We start from the raw sequence: 27,389 nt of genomic DNA on the forward strand, positions 1-27,389 counted from the left end.
TTAATTCCCTATTGACCTCTAGTCCTTTGTTGTGTATTATCTTAAAATATTCTTATAACCTCCATTGCAAAACTGTGTGTTTTAAATAATTTATTTGGTGACGTGAATTTATTTAGTCTAGTTTTATCTAAAAAGGTTAACATTTCATGTTTTTATGGTCCTCCTTCCACTGAGGCACCTCCACTGCCTGATACTCTGAGTCAAGGTTGACCTACCCCTTACTCCACTCCTTTCATCCACAACACTACCATTTACAAGACTTGAGTCATGCCCACTACTTGTGTTTTCCACAGAGAAGCATATTGTGTAAATAAGTTGCCGAGTTTTAACAGGCACTCTTTGTAAATTAGAATGTGCTCTTAACATAAATAAAAGGGAGTATGCCCAGTCTTTGTCAACCGATTGTGTACAATGGTAAAGAAAACAACTCCGTCAATTAGTGATTTCACTATTATTAAGAAAAGACCCAGATGGCAAATATAAAGATGCAGTCTATCTAAAACAAAGGGCCTCTTACACTTCAGTGTTGTGATGTCAAAATGCATAGCACTAAGAATGAAAAAGGTTTTACCAGGGTATCGTTCATCCTGATTGGATAGGTTTTTTACATGGACGATACATTGGAGAAAATATAGAACAACATGAAACATCTAAGAAGCCAGACCTAGTATTTATAGAAGATTTTTGAAAAGGCCTTTGATAAATTAAGACAGGATTTTATTTATAAATGCCTCTTGTAAAATGTGTAAATGTATAGCAACCTCAGGTGTAAAATTGTAAGTAGCGTCTACTTCTCAGAGTTCTAAACTGTCAAAAGGAGATAAACAAGGGTGTCACCATTATCCGCTGTCACCATATCTATTCGTTATGGCCATCAAAATGCTAGCTATTAAAATCGGATCAAATCAAATTAGAGGATTAGAAATCCAAGGCTTAAAAACAAAAGTGTCCATGTAAGCCGCGGATTCAAGTTTTATATTAAGTCTTCAAGCTAGATCCCTGTAATCATTGAAGATCGCTTTTCTAGACTCTCTGGACTAAAACCTTATAAGTGTACAGTATTACGTTTTGGATCTTTAAAAAAATACAACTGTTACATTACCCAACAGTTTACCTAGAACATGGGCTGACGGTGAAGTAGACATATTTGATATTCATATCACAAAATATAAATGAGCTCTCCACAAAGAATTTCAATAAACTAGTAAAAAATAGACAAATACCTGTCTATTTATGGAAAAATTGCCCTAATTTAACCATAGGACTAATTTACTTACGGCGCAGCCCTACTCCTGATGATTTCATTTTTCAAATCCTATGAGGGAAAAATATTTTGCTTTCTGGGAAGCTAAACCAGACAAGATAAAGTGTGCCTGTCAATATAATGAATATGGACTGGGTTGGTTAAGATTATTAAATATAAAAGCACTAAAGCTCTCTCTAAAAGCTTCACTTATGCAAAAGTTTCATTTGAACCCTAAATGGTTCTCAAGTAGATTACTAAGAAATTTGCCTTTTTGCCTTTGTGCAGATTGCCATGTCTGATTTTCGATTAATTGAAAATGATTATTTTTTCAAGGTATCTCTCTTTTTCAAACAAGCATTGCAGAGTTGGCTACAATTTCAATTTCATCCCCCTGAAAAGATGGAACAAATATTACAACCAATATTATGGCTTGACTCAAATCTGCTGGTTGATGAAGGACCTGTATTTATGGAAAATATGTTTTGAGGGTATTTTGTTTTTAAATTATATTGGAATTGTGGAGTTATGTCTTTCATGGACTTATCAGAATTGTATGGGAAGTTCTGCTCAATCCAAGATTACATGCAACTGATTACATCATTACCCCAAAAATGGAGGAGGCTCATGGCAGCGGAAGGAGGTAGGGAACTGGTCTGTCTGCCCAATATAAAGGTGCAAAACTGGCAGAAGAATAAAAATAGCATAAATAGCTAAGTATACCATTTTCATTTGAGGACCAGAATCTTGACAGCTGTGCCGCTGTGAATTTTGATGTACTTATTCCACGGTACAGGGTGTCTGAGTTAATATAGAGCAGTGCAGGATTCAAGACTTTGTGCTTCTCAGCTAAAATTATTGTACAGAAATCTTGCCACCTACAAAATTTGGATTTTTTTGGTATACAATAATTGCAGCTCTGCAGATTTTGTTGTGAGGAGACCGAATCAATAGACCATTTGTTTTGGTATTGCCCTCAGGTTGCATGTTTCTGGTCTCGGGTTTAGGAATGCCAACAGCATACCACCCTGCATACCACTGCTGGCTTGCTTCTGAAGCTAAGCAGGGTTGGTCCTGGTCAGTCCCTGGATGGGATACCAGATGTTGCTGGAAGTGGTGTTGGAAGGCCAGTAGGAGGCACTCTTTCCTCTGGTCTAAAATGTATCCCAATACCCCAGGGCAGTGATTGGGGACACTGCCCTGTGTAGGGTGCCGTCTTTCGGATGGGATGTTAAACGGGTGTCCTGACTCTCTGAGGTCATTAAAGATCCCATGGCACTTGTCGTAAGAGGAGGGGTGTTAACCCCGGTGTCCTGACTAAATTCCCAATCTGGCTCTCAAATCATCATGGTCACCTAATAATCCCCAGTTTACAATTTGCTCATTCATCCCCTTCCTCTCCCCTGTAACTATTCCCCAGGTTGTTGCTGTAAATGAGAATGTGTTCTCAGTCAACTTACCTGGTAAAATAACTGGTAAATAAAAAAGGAATGAGTGAAAATGTATTGCATTGATCTAAAGTTGACCCTATAAATAGTATTGTTGGGAGATCTGTAGAGACTGGGTCAGTCAATTAGTAGTATAGTAATACTGTTAGTAAAAATATTTTTCTTAGATTCAAATTGTACAGTGCCTTCGGAAAGTATTCAGACACTTTCACTTTTTCTACCTTTTTATTACATTACAACCTTATTCTAAAATGGATTATATATTTTAAAAAAGATATAAAAACATCCTCTGCAATCTACACAGAATACCTCAATAACAAAGTGAAAACAGTTTTTCTTTTCTTTTTTAAAATACATTTTAGCAAATAAATACAAATATTCAGAACCTTTGCTATGAGATTTGAAATTGAGCTCAGGTGCATCCTGTTCCATTGATCATCCTTGAGCTGTTTCTACAACTTGATTGCAGTCCACCTGTGATAAATTAATTTGATTGGACATGATTTGGAAAGGCACACACCTGTCTATATAAAATGCACATGACAACCCTCTTGGAGTTTGCTAAAAGGCACCTAAATACTCTCAGACCATGAGAAACAAGATTCTCTAATCTGAAGAAAGCAAGATTAAGATTGGCCTGAATGCCAAGCACCATCCCTACGGTGAAGCATGTGGGGATGTTTTTCAGTGGCAGGGACTGGGAAGACTAGTCAAGATCGAGGTAAAGATGAACGGAGAAAAGTGCAGAGATCCTGCTCCAGAGCACTCAGGACCTCAGACTGGGGCGACGGTTCACCTTCCAACAGAACAATGACCCTAAGCACACATCCAAGACAACACATGGAGTGGCTTCGGGACAAGTCTCTGAATGTCCTTGAGTGGCCCAGCCAGAGCCCGGACTTAAACCTGATCGGACATCTCTGGAGAGACCTGAAAATAGCTGTGCAGCGACACTCCCCATCCAACCTGACAGAGTTTGAGAGCATCTGCAGAGGAGAATGGGAGAAACTCCCCAAATACAGGTGTACCAAGCTTGTAGTGTCATACCCAAGAAGACTCAAGGCTGTAATCGCTGCCAAAGGTGCTTCAACAAAGTACTGAGTAGATGGTCTGAATACTTATGTAAATGTGATATTTCTGTATTTTTATATAAAACATATATATATATATATTAGTAAAATGTCTAAATATGTTTTTGCTTTGTCATTATGGAGTATTGTGTGTAGATTGAGAGAAAAAAAAAGATTTAATCAATTTTAGAATAAGGCTGTAACGTAACAAAATGTGGGAAAAAATCAAAGGGTCTGAATAGTTTCCGAAGGCACTGTATGTTAAACATCACAGCATAGTTGAAAGATGTACAGTATTGTGCGTAGAAATCTGAAGACGTTGGCCAGTAGAGCTAGATAGGATGGACTGAGGGTTGGGATGGGGAATTGGAGACAAGTGGGAGTGGAGTTGCTGGGCGAGGGATAGAATGATAGTCAAAGATAAAAGTAAAAAAAATAAAGTCAATAAAACGTATCAAAAACTAAGTTTGAATGACACTGAGGGGCATTGTTACTGCTAATGCCTGTTTGCCTGAGGCTGATGCCGTGCAGGTGTTTGGACACATGCTCATTTAAATGCACACACATGCACATACATGGAAACACACATACACACACGTAAATAGTGCCATACATGTACTCACACATATTCATTTGGCCTTGCTGTTATGATTTTTGCATATTTCTTTCCCTGTTTTCCTTGATCTTTTTTTCTATGGTTTGTTTTGGTGGTGGTGGTGGTGGCTGATGGGTTGCTGGTTCGGGTCCCTGTTTTTGACCTTGTGGGAGATCTGTTGACGTGCACTTGAGCATGGCGTTGACCCTAGTTGCTTCTGTGGCTCTGGATGGGAGTCTGTTAGATGACTAATGTGATGTGGATGTTGAGCAGCTTCACTGCAAGTAGATTGTATTTAAAAAAAGAAATTCAGGTAAAGTAGTGAATGAACTAATTAGGAGTTTAATTTCGGTTTCACTTCCTGCATTGACTGAATTAAAAACTGAATGGGGCCAAACAATGCTCAGTATATACCCCTTGGTGATCTCTACCTATCATCACACATCTCTCCCTCCATCAGGAGTGGGTGGGCGAGCGCTGCCTCAAGTCCCTGTCGGAGGACAGCAGTGCCCTGCAGGACCCGGTGCTGGTCAACATCCAGGCCCAGCGGCTGCTGCAGCTCATCTGCTACCCTCACCGCCAGCTGGACAGTGAGGAGGGGGACAATCCCCAGAGGCAACGCATCAAACGCATCCTCCAGGTCAGCCCACACAAGACCTAAAACCTTTTTCTGGAAATTACTTTGAAATGGTTTCTTTGAAGCCATCGAGGCCAGTTGTAAGTGAATCGGTGTCAGCCCTAGAAGATCGTTGGGGATGGCGGAGAGAGCACAGCAGACGGTACATCCATTACAAATGGGGGGTTGTGGGTGCTAGAATTAATCAGTGGGTGAACTTTCTCTGAACCCTGGCTGTAGCTCAGCAGACCACATTAGGAAGCATGAGTTTTCTGAATGTCATTACTGCCATCTGCTGACTAAAGCAGTGCTACAGGTAAAGTGGTGAACTTTGATGCTCTCTGTGACAACTTAACTGTTTGGGGATTGTTGTGATGTGTACATCTAAAAGTTGTGTCCCATCCTCCCGGCTGTAGAACATGGACCAGTGGACGATGAGACAGTCGTCCCTGGAACTGCAGCTCATGATCAAGCAGAGTACTAACAACGTACGTAACCAGACTCCAGTGTCCTGTAAGGTCCTCAAGACACTAACACTGCCATTTAATCAAAATTAAGCATGATATTACATTTACATTTTAGTCATTTAGCAGATGCTCTTAACCAGAGGAACTTAAAAGATCAATTAGTGTTAAGTGCCTCGCTCAAGTGCACATCAACATATTTTTCACCTAGTCGGCTCGGGATTTGAACCAGCGACCTTTCGGTTACTGTCCCAAACCTCATAACCGCTAGGCGGTCTGCCACCCATTGATATTGCAAGGATATTGCTCAAAATATAGATTTTGAATACAATCCGTCTGTAAAGTTCACAAGTGTGCCTCTGGTTCAATTGAATCCATAGAGATATATAGAATTAAAGTGGCTTATGTCAAAACCCTTCGTAACTGTAGAATGTGCTAGTAATGGCAGCCATCTTTGTCAAGGATAGATTCCCTGTCATTGAGTGCAAGTGGATGAACTCGTCTTTATTGTCTCCCTGCAGGAGCTGTACTCCCTATTGGAGAGCATCGCCAAGGTCACCATAGAGGTGTTCCAGAAGTCAGCGGAGATGAACTCCAACAACCCCTCAGGAAACAGCTCGGCCGGCGCCGGAAGCTCTACCTCCAACAGCAACAACACTAGCAAGATGAAACCAGTGTTGAGGTGTGTGTGATGTTTCTAAATTCTCCCTCCCATTTACAAATACAGTTGAAGTTGGAGGTTTACATACACTTAGGCTGGAGTCATTAAAACTCATTTATCAACCACTCCACAAGTTTCTTGTTAACAAATTAGTTTTTCTAGGTCGGTTAGGACATCTACTTTGTGCATGACACAAGTAATTTTTCCAACAATTGTTTACAGACAGATTATTTCACTTATAAATCACTGTATCACAATTCCAGTGGGTCAGAAGTTTACATACACTTGATTGTGCCTTTTAAACAGCCTGGAAAATTCCAGAAAATGATATCATGGCTTTAGAAGCTTCTGATAGTCTAATTGACATAATTTGAGTCAATTGGAGGTGTACCTGTGGATGTATTTCAAGGCCGACCTTCAAACTCAGTGCCTCTTTGCTTGACATCATGGGAAAATCAAAAGAAATCAGCCAAGACCTCAAAGAAATTGCAGACAAGTCTGGTTCATCCTTGGGAGCCATTTCCAAATGCCTGAAGCTACCACATTCATCTGTACAAACAATAGTACGCAAGTATAAACACCATGGGACCACGCAGCCGTCGTACCGCTCAGGAAGGAGACGTGTTCTGTCTCCTAGAGATGAACATACTTTGGTGCGAAAAGTGCAAATCAATCCCAGAACAGCAGATGCTGGAGGAAACAGGTACAAAGTATCTATATCCACAGTAAAACGAGTCCTATATCGACATAACCTGAAAGGCCGCTCAGCAAGAAAGAAGCCACTGCTCCAAAACCGCCGTAAAAAAAGCCAGACTACGGTTTGCAACTGCACATATAACAAAGATCGTACTTTTTGGAGAAATGTCCTCTGGTCTGATGAAACAAAAATAGAACTGTTTGGCCATTATGACCATCATTATGTTTGGTGGAAAAAGAGGGAGGCCTGCAAGCCGAAGAACACCATCCCAACCATGAAGCACGGGGGTGGCAGCATCATGTTGTGGGAAGTGCTTTGCTGCAGGAGGGACTGGTCCACTTCACAAAATAGATGGCATCATGAGGGAGGACAATTATCTGGATATACTGAAGCAACATTTCAAGACATCAGTCAGAAAGTTAAAGCTTGGTCGCAAATGGGTCTTCCAAATGGACAATGACCCCAAGCATACTTCCAAAGTTGTGGCAAAATGGCTTAAGGACAACAATGTCTAGGTATTGGAGTGGCCATCAGAAAGCCCTGACCTCAAACCTATAGAAAATGTGTGGGCAGAACTGAAAAGGTGTGTGCGAGCAAGGAGGCCTGCAAACCTGACTCAGTTACAGCAGCTCTGTCAGGAGGAATGGGCCAAAATTCACCCAACTTTTTGTGGCACGCTTGTGGAAGTTTACCCGAAACGTTTCACCCAAGTTAAACAATTTAAAGTCAATGCTACGAAATACTAATTGAGTGTATGTAAACTTCTGACCCACTGGGAATGTGATGAAATAAATAAAAGCTGAAATAAATCATTATTTCTACTATTATTCTGACATTTCACATTCTTAAAAAAAAGTGGTGATCCTAATTGACCTAAAACAGGGATTTTTTACTCAGATTAAATGTCAGGATTTGGCTACGGTGTATGTAAACTTCCGACTTCAACTGTATGTAGAAATACTGAGTTCACTGATAAATCACATGGTAAAATGGTTATTTGCTATATAATTATTTGATAATAGTTTTTCTGTGAGATACATTAAAACTAGAATATATCATAGGTACTACCAATTGTCAAATTTCAACCAGATAATATCCATTGTTTTCACAATCTCTTTTGGTAAAAACCATTTGAAATGGCTAAAGCAGTGCTTTCTCATTGTTGGTGAAATCTAACCTCAGTGTAAAATCTCTTTTATATTTGTTTGTGTACCCCCCAGTTCGTCAGAGCGGACAGGTGTGTGGCTGGTGGCACCACTGATTGCCAAGCTGCCCACCTCAGTCCAGGGCCACGTCCTGAAGGCGGCAGGGGAGGAGCTGGAGAAGGGCCAGCATCTGGGATCCTCCTCACGCAAGGAGAGGGACCGGCAGAAACAGAAAAGGTCAGACAACTCACACCCGAGGAACCCCTTTTTTGTCCTGGTCCCGACAGATATACAGTATAGATCAATAAATACACAGCAAAGGACAGACCCCTTCTTTCAGAACAGTTTGTTTTAGTGGGTGTCAAAAACAGGGGCTTTATGAGGTGCTATTTTGGGTTATGTAAATAATGCTTATTTTATCAGCACGGTTGTACTCTCATCCAGAAAGCATAGTACTCCGCTCTATTATGATAATATTTTGCCCCAGCTTTCACATTTGTCTGTCTCCAGCATGTCTCTGCTGAGCCAGCAGCCTTTCCTATCTCTGGTGCTAACCTGTCTAAAAGGCCAGGACGAACAGCGAGAGGGCCTCCTCACCTCCCTCTACAGCCAGGTGCAGCAGGTAAGACCCAACACAGCCTCTCCCCCATCTTATCCCACCACACCCCCTCTATTAGGCCAAAATCCCAACTTGAGATTGTATGGTTTCATTGACATCATTGCACGTTTTACACAAAAGTCAGTGTGTGCATCGCAAGTGAGGATTCTGCCCTTGTGCTCACTGTTGGCCATATCTGCCATCTCATGCTGACTGATGCTATGACTGCATTTCCATCTTCCAGATTGTAACAAACTGGCGGGAGGACCAGTACCAGGATGACTGCAAGGCCAAGCAGATGATGCACGAGGCACTGAAGCTGCGGCTCAATCTGGTGAGGTTTCTTAGTCACCACTACTATCATAGTCATGTGATTTCGCTGTTATGCCTGAAGGTGCTAAATTGTCCAATATCAGATAAGGCCAGACGGACAGAAAGTACCTCTGAAAACAAATCAAACCCAGTTAGTTACTGCTTATGTTTTTGTCCATTAAAAGTACAAAGATATGTAGAGGTTGAGAATGTATTAAGAAAAATACATGCAAATTCTCTGGCGCCTTGACATAAGTTTCATGGACGTTTCTGAATTGCATGCTAATGCCCCATTTACATCGTGACGTATTTAATTGTTGTTTTAATATTTTTTTTTATTTCACTAGGCAAGTCAGTTGAGAACATATTCTTATTTACAATGACGGCCTAGGAACAGTGGGTTAACTGCCTTGTTCAGGGGCAGAATGACAGACCTTGTCAGCTCTGGGATTTGATCTAGTAACCTTTCGGTTACTGGCCCAACACTCTAACCACTAGGCTACCTGCCGCTCCTATTTGTATTTCATTACGCCGTACGTCAACTTTATGCAATCTCGTTCCTCTACTGGAAGGAGAGCATAGGATAGGATTTCACAATGCAAAACAAGATGGAGGAGAGTCTCTCATCAGAGATGGCATTTATTTTGAGAGATTGCAAAATATTACCTTTTCATTCAAGACAGGATAAATATAATGTTTCAGGTGATAATAAAACATGTTTTGTTTAGTTACTTTTTCCTCAACTTGTTTCTATAACGTTCTAGCAAGTTAAGCTAGCTTGCACTGTAAAGCAGCTAGATAGCTAAAAGCGAGGCTAGGTGGAAGATACCACTGTAGCTAGCGACCTCCACCTAATAATTATCATCAAAAACACACCAATTACCATCACAATAAACTTAAATGGGAGAAAAGTCATATAATTGGCTTAAAGGCTTATAGGAATGGGTAATTGTTTATAAACTGCTAGCTATCCCATGAAGCTATTACAGAAAACCACATGTTCATCTTCCACGGTTTGGTGACTTCCTGTCCTTCAATGGGCTCTGGCTGGACTGAAGACGGTGCAAAGTTTGGAAAATGTAAAAGAATGCAGCGTCCTTCTAGCAAGCCTTCAACCGCAAGAGGGCGTTACGATTCCACTGCGTTGTGGATGTCCCCATTGAAATGCATGACATCCGGCGCAATGTAACGGAGTGCTTATGGGTAATGTGAACGAGGCTTAAAATGAAATTGGATGTCTTGTCTTTGCTCTCCAGGTAGGTGGGATGTTTGACACGGTACAACGCAGCACACAGCAGACCACCGAGTGGGCCGTGCTACTCCTCGACATCATAAGCAGCGGTACAGTGGACATGAAGTCCAACAAGTAAGTCCCAACACACCTGCTCACACATTTTTTACTTCATCACTTTACTTGTGTTCATTTGTTAAGATTGTAACGTCAACATTTAAAGTACCTGACTGACGTGTGTGATTTCTCTTCTCCCTCACTCTGCCTGTCCGTCTCTCTCGCTCTCTTCCTTTTTCTCTCTCAGTGAGCTCTTCACTACGGTACTGGACATGCTGAGTGTGCTGATTAATGGCACGCTGGCTGCTGACATGTCCAGCATCTCTCAGGGCAGCATGGAAGAGAACAAGAGGGCTTACATGAACCTGGTAAAGAAGCTTCGGGTAAGATCACACTGGATTTACACTGGTGTAGAAAACATTAGGAACACCTGATCTTTCCATGACAGGCTGACCTGGTGAATCCATATGAAAGCTATGATCCCTTATTGATGTCACTTGTTAAATCCACTTCAATCAGTGTAAATTAAGGGGAGGAGACAGGTTAAAGAATGATTTTTAAGCCTTGAGACAACAGTTGAGACATTGGATTGTGTATCTGCGCCATTGAGGGTGAATGGACTAGAGGTCGACCGACTATGATTTTTCAACGCCGATACCGATTATTGGAGGACCAAAAAAAGCCGACACCTATTAATCGGCCGATAATAAAAAATGTATTTGTAATGATGACTATTACAACAATACTGAATGAACACTTATTTTAATATAATACATCAATAAAATCAATTTAGCCTCAAATAATTAATGAAACATGTTCAATTTGGTTTAAATAATTCAAAAACAAAGTGTTGGAGAAGAAAGTAAAAGTGCAATATGTGCCATGTAAGAAAGCTAACGTTTAAGTTCCTTGCTCAGAACATGAGAACATATGAAAGCTGGTGGTTCTTTTTAACATGAGTCTTCAATATTCCCAGGTAAGAGGTTTTAGGTTGTAGTTATTATAGGAATTATAGGACTATTTCTCTATTTACCATTTGTATTTCATATACCTTTACCTATTGGATGTTCTTATAGGCACTTTAGTATTGCCAGTGTAACAGTATAGCTTCTGTCCCACTCCTTGCTCCTACCTGGGCTCGAACCAGGAACACATCGACAACAGCCACCCTCGAAGCAGCGTTACCCATGCAGAGCAAGTGGAACAACTACTCCAAGTCTCAGGGCGAGTGACGTTTGAAACGCTATTAGCGCGCATCCCGCTAACTAGCTAGCCATTTCACATCGGTTACACCAGCCTAATCTCGGGAGTTAAAAGGCTTGAAGTCATAAACAGCACAATGCTTGAAGCACAGATAAGAGCTGCTGGCAAAACGCACGAAAGTGCTGTTTGAATGAATGCTTACGAGCCTGCTGGTGCCTACCATCACTCAGTCAGACTGCTCTATCAAATCATAACTTAATTATAACATAATAACACACAGAAATACGAACCTAAGGTCATTAATATGGTCGAATCCGGAAACTATCATCTCAAACAAAACGTTTTTTCTTTCAGTGAAATACGGAACCGTTCTGTATTTTATCTAACGGTTGGCATCCCTAAGTCTAAATATTCCTGTTACATTGCACAACCTTCAATGTTGTGTCATAATTACGTAAAATTCTGGCAAATTAGTTCGCAACGAGCCAGGCGGCCCAAACTGTTGCATATAACCTGACTCTGCGTGCAATGAATGCAAGAGAAGTGACACAATTTCACCTGGTTAATATGGCCTGCTAACCTGGATTTCTTTTAGCTAAATATGCAGGTTTAAAAATATATACTTCTGTGTATTGATTTTAAGAAAGGCATTGATGTTTATGGTTAGGTACACGTTGGAGCAACGACAGTCCTTTTTCGCGAATGCGCTCCGCATCGATTATATGCAACGCAGGACATGCTAGATAGACTAGTAATATCATCAATAGTTTTTTATAAGATAAGTTTAATGCTAGCTAGCAACTTACCTTGGCTTCTTACTGCATTCACGTAACAGGCAGGCTCCTCGTGAGGCAGGTGGTTAGAGCGTTGGACTAGTTAACTGTAAGGTTGCAAGATTTGTATCCCCCGAGCTGACAAGGTCAAAATCTGTCGTTCTGCCCCTGAACAAGGCAGTTAACCCACTGTACTTAGGCTGTCATTGAAAATAAGAATGTGTTCTTAACTGAATGCCTAGTGAAATAAAGGTGTAAAAAAAATAATAAATGGGCCAAATCAGCATCCAAAAATACCGATGTCCGATTGTTATGAAAACTTTAAATCGGCCCTAATTAATCGGCCATTCAGATTAATCAGTCGACCTCTAGAATGGACAGGACAAAATATTGAAGTGCCTTTGAACAGGGTATGGTAATAGGTGCCAGGTGCACTGTGTGTCAACTGCAGAGTTGCTGGGTTTTTGACGCTCAACAGTTTCCGGTCTGTATCAGAATGGTCCACCACCCAAAGCACATCCAGCCAACTTGACACAACTGTGGAAAGCATTTGAGTCAACATGGGCTTTCGACGCCTTGTGGAGTCCAAGCCCCGAAGAATTGAGGCTGTTCTGAGGGCAAAAGGGGGTTCAACTCAATATTAGGAAGATGCTCTTAATGTTTTGTACTCTCTGTTTATATGTGGAATATATAACAATTTATGTCCGGAAAGGTGTTATGCTCGGTGTTCACCACAAGAGGTCCACACTCGCCTAGAATTCAGTCGAGCAACTATCAAACAGACACAAGGAATGTTCTCAATTCAATACTATTTGTATCTTTATTTCAAGGTGTTTGGCTCGTAACTCTACTGTTGTGGTGTGTATTTGCAGAAAGAGCTGGGTGACCGGCAGTCAGAGAGTCTGGAGAAGGTGCGGCAGCTGCTCCCTCTGCCCAAGCAGACTCGTGATGTCATCACGTGTGAACCTCAGGGCTCGCTCATCGACACCAAGGGCAACAAGATTGCCGGCTTTGAGAAGGAGGTGAGTACTATGAGCTTTTACCCTTGGAAGACATTGCCAACTCAGTTGTTGAAGGTATTACTGTTTCTCTGTCACTAAGATATTTAATATTTTTAGCCCGCATGGTTCTTCATAAACGTGTCTTTCAGCTGTTCACTAGGAATGAATGTCTTCCCTAAATAGCAGACCTGTGTTCAAATACTGTGTTTTATTTAAAATACTTGATTGAGCTTGCCTGGCGAAATGGAACCAATGGAATTGTCCCAAATCTGTAAACCACGCCCATATGGTACTCCAGGCTCCTTCAAATGCTCAACGTTTATTAGAGTAAACAAATAGTATTTGAACTCAGCTCTACAAAATACTTATGCATTTAGACATCTTAATTTTCATGATGAATTTGGGGCAACACCAGTCTCCAATAATTGATCTATGTCAATTTAAAAATCACCTCTCCTTTTCCATCAGGGCCTCCAAGTGTCCAACAAGCAGAAGATCTCACCGTGGGACGTGTTCGAGGGCCTCAAGCACTCTGCCCCTCTCTCTTGGGGCTGGTTCGGGACGGTGCGCGTGGACCGTAAGGTGACCAAGTTCGAGGAGCAGCAGCGCTTCCTCCTCTACCACACCCACCTGAAGCCCAAGCCGCGCAGCTACTACCTGGAACCCCTCCCCCTGCCACCTGAGGAGGAGGAGCCGCCCACACCTGTGCCCCAGGAGCTCGAGAAGAAGATGGTGGAGGCATTGAAGCCGGAGAAGAGCGTCCCTGTGGTGTCGTCCGACGTGACCAAGAAGAAGCCCAAGAAGAAGAAGACACCATCCACCAGCAAAACTGAGGTGAGGGGGAGACACTGGGACAGGTCCTGTCCAGCAAAACTGAGGTGAGGGAGGACACTGCGACAGGTCTTGTCCAGGAACAACTACTAGCTAGGCCCTGTTAGGGCTGTGGCGGTCATGAAATTTCCACAGCGGGTGATTGTGAAGCAAATAACTGTTGGTCTCCCAGTAATTGCCATTAATTAACAAACACATTTAGCATCTCCTAGCTTCCACACTGATGCAGACCTTTGGAACATCTTCGTATTTAAAAAGTTTAATAAATCTATATAATATTTTAGACCGATCTAAAGAAGCATGATTTGAAGAAAATGTACTCTATTTCAGAAGAACAGAATAGCATACTCTTGAGTTGTCCTTATGTTAGGTCCTGATCTGGCTATGCCAAATGACTGTGGGCTACACAAGTTAATTTAGCAGGCAAGATTTGCTTAGAATTCTGTGGCATTATTTTCTATTATTTTACAGTATGAAAAATACAATTGAACAAAGCTGAATAAAATAGAAAGGATATTTTGTCCAAACGATTTGAGTACGCACATGCTGCTATTCTGTGTTGAGCTGTTAAACAAAGAAATTCTTAATTTAGAGTTATTAATGTAACTTTAGTTATTCTACAAACGTTGGGCTATATGTTTAGATTTTTAATACATTGTGATGCGAATCCAATGATGATTTGAAAAAAGTAGCTTGAAAGGCATTAACTCTGCTTTGTTTTTTGCTCAGCCTGTACACTTCATCAATATCTCATTCACAATTTGACAAGCACTTGATAATGCCTAGAATTTCACGGTGACATCCCCTGTGTGTGGCAGTAATGCCCCCTAAAAAAATCCATGCCTTTTGTTGCCGGAGTGCTGCGTTGTGCCCTTCTCCCTGAGTGCTGCTTGCTCCAAAGCACCTCTCACTCACGTGGCTCTCCATCACTTGATTGGATCTTTCTCACAGGCTACAAGAGAAGACAGACACATCAGGGATGCAACTCTTATCCAATTCCATGGTGCATATTGAAGATATTGGAAGAACTGTCCACATTTAGTTTTTGTCAGCCAACTAGACGGGTAGGCCTAACAAACAGCAAAAGCCTAGTGTAAGTGCTGCAATGTGCACACGCTAGTAGGATATAAGCGCGAATGTTCCTTTATTTATTTTATTTTATTTCACCTTTATTTAACTAGGCAAATCAGTTCTAAGAACAAATTCTGATTTACAATGATGGCCTAAGAACAGTGGGTTTAACTGCCTTGTTCAGGGGCAGAATGACATTTTTACCTTGTCAGGTCGGGGATTCGATTCAGCAACCTTCCGGTTACTGGACCACCTCTCTAACCACTAGGCTACCTGCCGCCCCTTTAACGGGAAAGCATCATTATCAAAAGTGACCGCAAATGTGATTATCCATGTAATCATTTTATTATAAAGGTGCATTTTTATGGTCAAAATTGGGGAAGATAAAATTAACTTAGGAGCTGCTTTTGAATGCCAGTTTGGCTCTACACCCCTTGTAAAGTGGATTAATGTGCTTAATTTTATGAAGTTATTTGGCCACTTTAGTTTTGATACAAACCTTATCAAAACATATAGGCCTATGGGCTTGGCTACATGGTGTGTGCGACTATGATTCTTACCCTGTGCATCCTTCACAAGTGATAATATATCATTTGCAAGGCTGATATTGTCACCCATCAGACTTCTTGACTTAATATTGTCTTGTACTAAACAATATACAGTGTCTTCGGAAAGTATTCAGACCCCTTTTTCCACATTTTGTTACGTTGCAGCCTTATTCTAAAATGGATTAAATAAGTAAAAATCCTCAGCAGTCTACACACAATGCCCAATAATGACAAAGCAAAAACGGGTTTTTAGACATTTTTGCAAATTTATAAAAAAATAAATAGATAATACCTTATTTACATAAGTATTCAGCCCCTTTGCTATGAGACTCCAAATTGAGCTCGGGTACATCCTGTTTCCATTGATCTTCCTTGAGCTATTTCTCCAACTTGATTGGAGTCCACCTGTTGGAAACTCAATTGATTGGACATGATTCAGAATGGCACACACCTGTCTATATAAGGTTCCACAATTGACAGTGCATGTCAGTGAGGTCGAAGGAATTGTCCGTAGAGCTCCGAGACAGGAGTGTATTGACGCACAAAGCTGGGGAAGGGTACCAAAAAATGTCTTCAGCATTGAAGGTCCCCAAGAACACAGTGGCCTCCATCATTCTTAAATGGAAGAAGTTTGAAACCACCAAGACTCTTCCTAGAGCTGGCCGCCCGGCCAAACTGAGCAAACGGGGGAGAAGGACATTGGTCAGGGTGGTGACCAAGAAACCGATGGTCACTTTGACAGAGCTCCAGAGTTCCTCTGTGGAGATGGGAGAACCTTCCAGAAGGAAAGCCATCTCTGCAGCACTCCACCAATCAAGCCTTTATGGTAGAGTGGCCAGACAGAAGCCACTACTTAGTAAAAGGCACATGACAGCCCACTTGGAGTTTGCCAAAATGCAGCTAAAGACTCTCAGACCATGATAAACCAGATACTCTGGTCTGATGAAATTAAGATTGAACGTTTTAACCTGAATGCCAAGCATCACGTCTGGAGGACACCCGGCACCCTCCATTCGGTCAACCGTGGTGGCAGCATCATGCTGTGGGGATGTTTTTCAGAGGCAGGGACTGGGAGACTAGTTAGGATCAAGGCAAAGATTAACGGAGCAAAGTACAGAGATCCTTTTTGAAAACCTGCTCTTGAGAGCACTCAGGACCTCACTCTGGCCAAGGTTCACTTTCCAACAGGACAATGACCCTAACCACACAGCCAAGACAACCTAGGAGTGGCTACAGGACAAGTCACTGAATGTCCAAAGCTTGAACTTGAACCCGATCTGCAGAGAAGAATGGGAGAAACTCAGGGGTGCCAAGCTTGTAGCGTCATACCCAAGAAGAATTGAAAACTGTAATTGTTGACAAAGGTGTTTCAACAAAATACAGAGTAAAGAGTCTGAGTACTTACATAAATGTGATATTTTAGTTTTTTATTTAATACATTTGTAAACATTTCTATACCTGTTTTTGCTTTGTCATTATAGGGTATTGTGTGTAGATTTAGGAGGGAAAATCCATGTAATACATTTTAGAATAAGGCTGTAACAAAATGTGGAAAAAGTCAATGGGCCTGAATACTTTCCGAAGGCACTGTATGTGTGAAATGTGTTTTGATTTAAAGTGGTTCTTCCTTTCATATTTGCGTCGTACTGCAGCACACATTGTGGGCTGCTGCACCATTCTGTGGCACGTTATTTAATTGTCAGCCATTTTCTGTTATAGTAAGTTAGTGCTAGTTTGACCACCAGGGGGCATCTTTGAGAAGCATTTGATCGTCTTCCATATTGGCGTTACCAGAGAATTTAAAACCTTTTTTGTAATAACATAGTATACGGGATTGATTTCAAGAAATGTGGCTTAATTAATTTGATTAATATTATGGTTCTGTTAGGATGGAATGGAAAATATCCCGCTGTACAATGTGGCGGTCGGTAGTAGGCTACAGCATAAGAGGATTGGAGGATTCTAAATTGTTTGCCTTCATTAGACAACTTTGTTCCAATATTTCTGTAAATCAGTGATATTTATTCCCATAGTAAATTATTATGGATCCATAACTAAATAAACATAAGCATTTTTACAGAGTATTTTTTATAATTATTTTATTAACGAAAGCATAAAGATGCTTGATGAAGAAATGCATAGAGTATATCCTTTTACATTTGGATAAAGCATTTAAAGCATTTTGAAGATATAAGCCGTCTGCATTTGTTCATTAGGCTACTGTGCAGTCTGACAAGTAAACATCACCTCCAGTACATACTGTAGTAAACATGGGAAAGTGAATAATTCCTTACATAAGGGAGAGCAGGTCATGTCCAGACTTTCTCGGTGACCTCAAGTCCTCCTATGTTTTTAATAATTTTTCGTGTTGCATCAGTCATGGACAGAAACTTCTGAGACACAGTATTAATGATGAACACCCGGAAATTCACTGGTAAGCCACATTTGCCTCGGGATCCATCTCAGTTTGTATTCTGTGCCCACTCGTGGTATCTCTCTTTGGTTACACATCCTTGGAATAGCAGAACAGCATAACGGTCCGGGCAGCCCTTGCTGTGCCTCTCCACCAATGCCACCTGACTCTTCACTAATGAGGAGTGACTCTCCGCCAATACCGCCTGGCTCTGGACCAATGCATCAGCTGTCACCCGTATGGTCTGCCTTCAATGACTCGATCTCGGTCTTCAAAGTTTGAATCACATCCATGAGCACCTTCATCAGATGAGCAGAATGGTACAGCCCTGAGCCCCCAGAGTGGCCTATGATCAAAACGGTAGATCAATTAAGAATTAAAAGTGACTCCAACGCACACGTGCTCCGTACACATTTTAAGAATCTACCGAAACGAACTGCTTTCTTGGCAAACATGCGTTTTCGGTGATCCCGTTGTCCAGCCCTTTGTTCACTGATCTCCACAGATGGTTGTCGGCATAGTTGGAAGCTCTGCAAAAACACAAGGCCATCAAGATGTTTTGGCAAAAGAAATTGGCGATACAACAGTTTATTTTTTATTTCACCTTTATTTAACCAGGTAGGCTAGTTGAGAACAAGTTCTCATTTTCAACTGCGACCTGGCCAAGATAAAGCATAGCAATTTGACACCTACAACAACAGAGTTACACATGGAATAAACAAAACATAGTCAATAATACAGTAGAGAAATAAGTATATATACAATGTGAGGAAATGAGGTGAGAAGGGAGGTAAAGGCAAAAAAAGGCCATGGTGGCGAGGTAGATACAATATAGCAAGTAAAACACTGGAACTGTAGATTTGCTGTAGAAGAATGTGCAAAGTAGAAATATAAATAATGGGGTGCAAAGGAGCTGAATAAATAAATACAGTAGGGCAAGAGGTAGTTGTTTGGGCTAAATTATAGATGGGCTATGTACAGGTGCAGTAATCAGTGAGCTGCTCTGACATTTGGTGCTTAAAGCTAGTGAGGGAGATAAGTGTTTCCAGCTCCAGAGATTTTTGCAGTTTGTTCCAGTCATTGGCAGCAGAGAACTGGAAGGAAAGACTACCAAAGGAGGAATTGGCTTTGGGGGTAACCAGTGAGACATACCTGCTGGAGCGCGTGCTGCTATGGTGACCAGTGAGCTGAGATAAGGCGGGGCTTTACCTAGCAGAGACTTGTAGATAACCTGTAGCCAGTGGGTTTGGCGATGAGTATGAAGCGAGGGCCAACCAACAAGAGCGTACAGGTCGCAATGGCGGGTAGTGTATGGGGCTTTGGTGACAAAACGGATGGCACTGTGATAGACTGCATCCAGTTTGTTGAGTAGAGTGTTGGAGGCTATTTTATAGATGTCATCACTGAAGTCGAGCATCGGTAGGATGGTCAGTTTTACGAGGGTATGTTTGGCAGCATGAGTGAAGGATGCTTTGTTGCGATATAGGAAGCCGATTCTAGATTTAATTTTGGATTGGAGATGCTTAATGTGAGTCTGGAAGGAGAGTTTACAGTCTAACCAGACACCTAGGTATTTGCAGTTGTCCACGTATTCTAAGTCAGAGACGTCCAGAGTAGTGATGCTGGACGGGCGAGCAGGTGCAGGCAGCGATTGGTTGAATAGCATGCATTTAGTTTTACTTGCGTTTAAGAGCAGTTGGAGGCCACGGAAGGAGAGTTGTATGGCATGAAACTCGTCTGGAGGTTAGTTTACACAGTGTTCTAAGAGGGGCCAGAAGTATACAAAATGGTGTCGTCTGCATAGAGGTGAATCAGAGACTCACCAGCAGCAAGAGCAACATCATTGATGTATACAGAGAAGAGAGTCGACCTGAGGATTGAACCCTGTGGCACCCCCATAGAGACTGCCAGAGGTCCGGACAACAGGCCCTCCGATTTGACACACTGAACTCTATCAGAGAAGTAGCTGGTAAACCAGGCAAGGCAATCATTTAAGAAACCAAGGCTGTCGAGTCGGCCAATAAGAATGTGGTGATTGACAGAGTCGAAAGCCTTGGCCAGGTTGTTGAATACGGCTGCGCAGTAATGTCTCTTATCGATGGCGGTTATGATGTCGTTTAGGACCTTGAGCGTGGCTGAGGTGCACCCATGACCAGCTCTGAAACCAGATTGCATAGCTGAGAAGGTACGATGGGATTCTAAATGGTTGGTAATCTGTTTGTTAACTTGGCTTTCAAAGACCTTAGAAAGACAGGGTAGGATAGATGTAGGTCTGTAGCAGTTTGTGTCTAGAGTGTCACCCCCTTTGAAGAGGGGGATGACCGCGGCAGCTCTCCAATCTTTGGGAATCTCAGACGACACGAAAGAGAGGTTAGTTCACAATTTCGGCAGATAATTTTAGAAAGAAAGGGTCCAGATTGTCTAGCCCGGCTGAATTGTAGGGGTCCAGATTTTGCAGCTCTTTCAGAATATCAGCTATCTGGTTTTGGGTGAAGTAGAAATGGTGGGGGCTTTGGCGGGTTGCTTTGGAGGGTGCCGGGCAGTTGACCGGGGTAGGGGTAGCCAGTTGGAAAGCATGGCCAGCCGTAGAGAAATACTTTTTGAAATTCTCAATTATATTGTATTTATCGGTGGTGACATTGTTTCCTAGCAGTGGGCAGCTGGGAGGAGGTGCTCTTATTCTCCATGGACTTTACAGTGTCCCAGAACTTTTTTGAGTTAGTACTACAGGGTGCAAATTTATGTTTGAAAAGGCTAGCCTTAGCTTTCCTAACTGCCTGTGTATATTTGTTCCTAACTTCCCTGAAAAGTTGCATATCGCGGGTGCTTTTCTATGCTAATGCAGAACGCCACAGGATGTTTTTGTGCTGGTCAAGGGCAGACAGGTCTGGAGTGAACCAAGGACTATATCTATTCCTAGTTCAATTTTTTTGGAATGGGGCATGCTTATTTAAGATGGTGAGGAATGCACTTTTAAAGAATAGCCAGGCATCATCTACTGACGGGATGAGGTCAATGTCATTCCAGGATACCCCGGCCAGGTCGATTAGAAAGGCCTGCTCGCAGAAGTGTTTTAGGGAGCGTTTGACAGTGATAAGCGGTGGTCGTTTGGTTGCAGACCCATTACAGATGCAGGCAATGAGGCCGTGATCGCTGAGATCTTGATTGAAAACAGCAGAGGTGTATTTGGAGGGTGAGTTAGTTAGGATGACATCTATGAGGGTGCCCGTGTTTACAGATTTGGAGTTGTACCTGGTAGGTTCATTGATCATTTGTGTGAGATTGAGGGCATCAAGCTTAGATTGTAGGATGGCCGGGGTGTAAAGCATGTCCCAGTTTAGGTCACCTAGTAGCACGAGCTCAGAAGATAGATGGGGGGCAATCAATTCACATATGATATCGAGGGCACAGCTGGGGGCAGAGGGAGGTCTATAGCAAGCGATGAGAGACTTGTTTCTGGAAAGGTGAGTTTTTAGAAGTAGAAGCTCGAATTGTTTGGGTACAGACTTGGATCGTAATATAGAACTCTGCAGGCTATCTTTGCAGTAGATTGCAACACCGCTCCCTTTGGCAGTTCTACTTTGGCGGAAAATGTTATAGTTAGCGATGGAGATTTCAGGGTTTTTGGTGGTTTTCCTAAGCCAGGATTCAGACACGGCTAAGACATCCAGGTTGGCAGAGTGTGCTAAAGCAGTGAGTAAAACAAACTTAGGGAGGAGGTTTCTAATGTTAACATGCATGTTAAAAATCCTACAATGTGATTTTCTGGATTTCTTCTTCTCATTTTGTCTGTCATAGTTGAAGTGTACCTATGATGAAAATTACAGGCCTCATCTTTTTAAGTGGGAGAACTTGCACAATTGGTGGCTGACTAAATACTTTTTGCCCCACTGTATGTATGTATGTATGTATGTATGTATGTATGTATGTATGTATGTATGTATGTATGTATATATGTAGTCTCTAGAGACGTTTAAACTAGGTGATGTCATCACATATGTAGGAGGTGGAACAACATGGTTGGTTAAGGCATATTGAGCAGGGCTAGAGGCTCTACAGTGAAATAAGACAGTGATCACTAACCAGGACAGTAATGGACGAGACATATTGATATTTGAGAGAGGCATGTGTAGCCAAGTGAACATATGGGTCCAGTGAGTGGTTGGGCTGACTGGGGACACGGCGATTCAGACACTTAGCTTGTTAGCATCGGCCTGCTAACAGTTAGTAGGCCGGGGCTAAATCAAATCAAATCAAATGTATTTGTCACATACTGTAACGGTTTTGACTTGAGGTTATTATTTATAGGGGTGCCAGGTAGGTTTTGCCTACCAGAGAAAACATTGGTTTCTCCTTTTGGTTTGGGAGGGAATGAGTCCCATCTGGTCCGTCAAGTCTACACCAATACAAAGGACTTATGCAAAAGTTAGGATGGAAATAAACTTTTCATAAACCCTTAAAACATAGGAAAGAACTTCAAAAACAACTATATTATTTTGCGTGGGTTGTATTAGCAACATAAATGATTACACACACATATTATAATATCACAATGAGTTCTGGTTCCTCCAGAAATGTCCTGTACCTCAGGCCTAAAAAGAGTCCAGCCCGGTAAAGGAGTTCAGTGAACTCAAGTGACTTTTGTCACGCAATGTTTGTCCGTTCATTCTGTGTAGCGTAAACCCAGTATTAATCATATAATCAATAACAATAATTTTACCACAGAACTTTAAAGCGTATAAACTCTTACTAAGTCCTCAACTACAACTAAGTACATAAATCATCACCGTATACATGACATCAAAACAAATGAAATACCGTATACAAAAAGGTGGTAGTCAGTCGGTCAGTCAGACAATCCAATCCACCAACAGATCTCCAGCGGAGAAAGGCCACGAAGAACGGAGAGGTGTAGTCCACGGACGCAAAGAGTGGATCCGATCCTGAGTAAACTCTATTAGCCTACAAAACACACGTTTAACGGCAACAAAACAAACGGAATAGAGAAGCTTCGGAACTGAGGGTTGAACACATCCTCATTCACGTCTCCATCACAACCCCACTTTTGCGCAGCTGATGCTGGCTATTTAATTGGGAATTAAAGGGAAAGCACCCTATTGGAAGGAGAAGCACTGAGACGGTTCAGAAAAATTCAGGGCCGTCACAAAACACATGGTTAACAGATGTTAATGCGAGTGTAGCGAAATGCTTGTGCTTCTAGTTCCGACAATGCAGTAATAACCAACGAGTAATCTAACCTAACAATTCCAAAACTACTACCTTATACACACAAGTGTAAAGGGATAAAGAATATGTACAGAACGGCATAGGCAAGATACAGTAGATGGTATCGAGTACAGTATATACATATGAGATTAGTAATGTAGGGTATGTAAACAAAGTGGCATAGTTTAAAGTGGCTAGTGATACATGTATTACATGAAGATGCAGTAGAGATGATAGAGTACAGTATATACATATACATATGAAATGAATAATGTAGGGTATGTAAACATTATATTAAGTAGCATTGTTTAAAGTGGCTAGTGATATATTTTACATCAATTTCCATCCATTCCCATTATTAAAGTGGCTGGAGTTGAGTCAGTGTGTTGGCAGCAGCCACTCAATGTTAGTGGTGGCTGTTTAACATTCTGATGGCCTTAGGATAAGCTGTTTTTCAGTCTCTCTGTCCCCGCTTTGATGCACCTGTACTGACCTCGCCTTCTGGATGATAGCAGGGTCAAACAGGCAGTGGCTCGGGTGGTTGTTGTCCTTGATGATCTTTGTCCTTCCTGTGACATCGGGTGGTGTAGGTGTCCTGGAGGGCAGGTAGTTTTCACCCGGTGATGCGTTGTGCAGACCTCACTACCCTCTGGAGAGCCTTACGGTTGTGTGCGTAGCAGTTGCCGTACCAGGCGGTGATACAGCCCGACAGGATGCTCTCGATTGTGCATCTGTAGAAGTTTGTGTGTTTTTGGTGACAAGCCAAATTTCTTCAGCCTCCTGAGGTTGAAACAAGCTAGCAGTTAGCAGACCGGGGCTGGCAAGCTAGCAGATCGGGGCAGGCAAGCTAGCAGTTAGCAGGGGCTAGCAGTTAGCAGACCGGGTCAGGCAAGCTTGCAGTTAGCAGACCGGGTCAGGCAAGCTTGCAGTTAGCAGACCGGGTCAGGCAAGCTTGCAGTTAGCAGACCGGGTCAGGCAAGCTTGCAGTTAGCAGACCGGGTCAGGCAACCTAGCAGTTAGCAGACCATGGGGCGGCAGTGTAGCCTAGTGGTTAGAGCGTTGGACTAGTAACCAAAAGGTTGCAAGATCGAATCCCCGAGCTGGCAATGTACAAATCTGTCGTTCTGCCCCTGAACAAGGAAGGCAGTTAACCCACTGTTCCTAGGCCATCATTGAAAATAAAAATGTGTTCTTAACTGACTTGTCTAGTTAAACGAAGGTAAAATAAAACATTGATCATCTCAGCAAGGTTTTACCTGTGGTCGTGGAGCTTGGTGGAACTGCGACTAAAATGTAGTTTAAATAAATTTTAAGTGTCTTTTTTCTCATTATTTTATTAACGAAAGCATCAAGATGTTGAAGAAATACTCTACTGCTGTTTTTAGTTAGAAGTGTAAGAATTTGGAGTGCTTAAGCATTGAATACATTGCAAGTTGAGGGATTTTCACAACAGTAGCCGGTCTATAAAAAGTCTATTGTCCTGCTAATAGGAAACATTTGCATGATGGGCTGCACCTGCTGCCGTTTTTTATTTATTTTTAACCTTTATTTAACCAGGCAAGTCAGTTAAGAACAAATTCTTTTTTTCAATGACGGCCTAGGAACAGTGGGTTAACTGCCTGTTCAGGGGCAGAACGACAGATTTTTACCATGTGAGCTCAGGGGTTTGAACTTACAACCTTCCGGTCACTAGTCCAACGCTCTAACCACTAGGCTACCCTGCCGTGCACTTGTGAAAAAGTGTTCAAAAACCTGTTTTCAAAATGCCTCCAGTTGTCCATCACTACTGTAAATAAAACAGAGCATCTTGTTTACATTCTTTATTGTAACCACAATCTCACAAATAATTTGTCTACCTTTCCAATTAATTTTAGAGTTTGGGATTTACAAATGTGCGCTTTTCATTATTAGTTACATTGTTTTAGTTCGAATGTGCAGACTTTTTTTTAAATTATTGTTTTATGTAGGATGCTACATTTTTGACCAGTTGCAATTGTAAGTAGGCCTAATAAAAAAAAATACTACTTCTGTTAGGCTGTTAAGCCTCATAGTCTACCACAGCCAGTTAAGTTATTTTATATAGGTTTAGGCTCTGAAGAAATAGACTGCAATTAAGCCTTGTTTTTTTTAGTCAAATTAAAATGAAGATTGTTGAAATGAATTGCTCGGCTTGTTTCTCTATCTGTTGGTGTGCAATACTTGCATAACAAGTTAGCTATATTTTTAGCACCAGCCACTGTTCACCTCCTATCGATAGTGCTGAGGTTGCCGCCAGTTGTTTTTAAATTGAACCTTTATATAACTAGGCAAGTCAGGTGAGAAAAAAATCTTATTTGCAATCAGCCAAATACATTTAAACTCAAGTTTTTCACAGTTCCTGACATTTAATCCTAGTAAAAATTCCCTGTCCTAGGTCAATTAGGATCGCACTTTATTTTAAGAATGTGAAATGTCAGAATAATAGTAGAGTGATTTATTTGAGCTTTTATTTCTTTCATCACATTCCCAGTGGGTCAGAAGTTTACATACACTCAATTAGTATTTGGTAGCATTGCCTTTAAATTGTTTAACTTTGGTCTAATGTAGCCTTCCACAAGCTTCCCACAATAAGTTGGGTGGATTTTGGCCCATTCCTCCTGACAGAGCTGGTGTAACTGAGTCAGGTTTGTAGGCATCCCTGCTCGCGCACACTTTTTCAGTTCTGCCCACAAATTTTCTATAGGATTGAGGTCAGGGCTTTGTGATGGCCACTCCAATACCTTAACTTTGTTGTCCTTAAACCATTTTGCAACAACTTTGAAAGTATGTTTGGGGTCATTGTCCATTTGGAAGACCCATTTGCGACCAATCTTTAACTTCCTGACTGATGTTGCTTCAATATATCCACATAATTTTCCTCCCTCATGATGCCATCTATTTTGTGAAGTGGACCAGTCCCTCCTGCAGCAAAGCACCCCCACAGCATGAATCTGCCACCCCTGTGCTTCACGGTTGGGATGGTGTTCTTCAGCTTGCAGGCCTCCCTCTTTTTCCTCCAAACATAATGGTGGTCATAATGTTATTTGTACAGTTGCCAACCGTAGTCTGGCTTTTTTATGGCGGTTTTGGAGCAGTGGCTTCTTCCTTGCTGAGCGGCCTTTCAGGTTATATCGATATAGGACTCGTTTTACTGTGGATATAGATACTTTTGTACCTGTTTCCTCCAGCATCTGCTGTTCTGGGATTGATTTCCTCTTTCGCACCAAAGTACGTTCATCTCTAGGAGACAGAACGCATCTCCTTCCTGAGCGGTACGACGGCTGCGTGGTCCCATGGTGTTTATACTTGCGTACTATTGTTTGTACAGATGAACGTGGATGAACCAGACCTTTTCTGGGGTCTTGGCTGATTTCTTTTGATTTTCCCATGATGTCAAGCAAAGAGGCACCGAGTTTGAAGGTCGGCCTTGAAATACATCCACAGGTACACCTCCAATTGACTAAAATTATGTAAATTAGCCCATCAAAAGCTTCTAAAGCCATGATATAATTTTCTGGAATTTTCCAGGCTGTTTAAAGGCACAATCAACTTAGTGTATGTAAACTTCTGACCCACTGGAATTGTGATACAGTGAAATAATCTGTCTATAAACAATTGTTGGAAAAATGTATTGTGTCATGCACAAAGTAGATGTCCTTACCTACTTGTCAAAACTATAGTTTGTTAACAAGACATTTGTGGAGTGATTGAAAAATGAGTTTTAATGACTCCAACCTAAGTGTATGTAAACTTTCAACTGTGTGTGTGTGTGTGTACACTGCTCAGAAAAATAAAGGGAACACTAAAATAACACATCCTAGATCTGAATGAAATATTCTTATTAAATACTTTTTCTTTACATAGTTGAATGTGCTGACAACAAAATCACACAAAAATGATCAATGGAAATCAAATTTATCAACCCACGGAGGTCTGGATTTGGAGTCACACTCAAAATTAAAGTGGAAAACCACACTACAGGCTGATCCAACTTTGATGTAATGTCCTTAAAACAAGTCAAAATTAGGCTCAGTAGTGTGTGTGGCCTCCACGTGCCTGTATGACCTCCCTACAACGCCTGGGCATGCTCCTGATGAGGTAGCGGATGGTCTCCTGAGGGATCTCCTCCCAGACCTGGACTAAAGCATCTGCCAACTCCTGGACAGTC

The 27,389-nt window shown here is 41.7% G+C and overlaps 1 protein-coding gene across 2 annotated transcripts in view; it reads left to right on the forward strand.

Moving 5' to 3' along the window:
* Positions 1–27,389, forward strand: part of LOC115129600 (mediator of RNA polymerase II transcription subunit 12) — an 83,772-nt gene that overhangs the window by 42,985 nt on the left and 13,398 nt on the right. For both annotated transcript variants that reach the window (XM_065018693.1, XM_029660146.2), the window contains exons 27-36: positions 4,817–4,996; positions 5,389–5,460; positions 5,958–6,118; positions 8,015–8,176; positions 8,450–8,561; positions 8,782–8,871; positions 10,106–10,215; positions 10,385–10,520; positions 12,986–13,135; positions 13,583–13,948. In XM_065018693.1, coding sequence (XP_064874765.1) covers positions 4,817–4,996; positions 5,389–5,460; positions 5,958–6,118; positions 8,015–8,176; positions 8,450–8,561; positions 8,782–8,871; positions 10,106–10,215; positions 10,385–10,520; positions 12,986–13,135; positions 13,583–13,948 — 1,539 coding nt within the window. The remainder of the gene's footprint in view (positions 1–4,816; positions 4,997–5,388; positions 5,461–5,957; positions 6,119–8,014; positions 8,177–8,449; positions 8,562–8,781; positions 8,872–10,105; positions 10,216–10,384; positions 10,521–12,985; positions 13,136–13,582; positions 13,949–27,389) is intronic.

This window comes from Oncorhynchus nerka, linkage group LG5 (genome assembly GCF_034236695.1).
Source record: "Oncorhynchus nerka isolate Pitt River linkage group LG5, Oner_Uvic_2.0, whole genome shotgun sequence".
In the NCBI taxonomy this organism is placed as follows: domain Eukaryota; kingdom Metazoa; phylum Chordata; class Actinopteri; order Salmoniformes; family Salmonidae; genus Oncorhynchus; species Oncorhynchus nerka.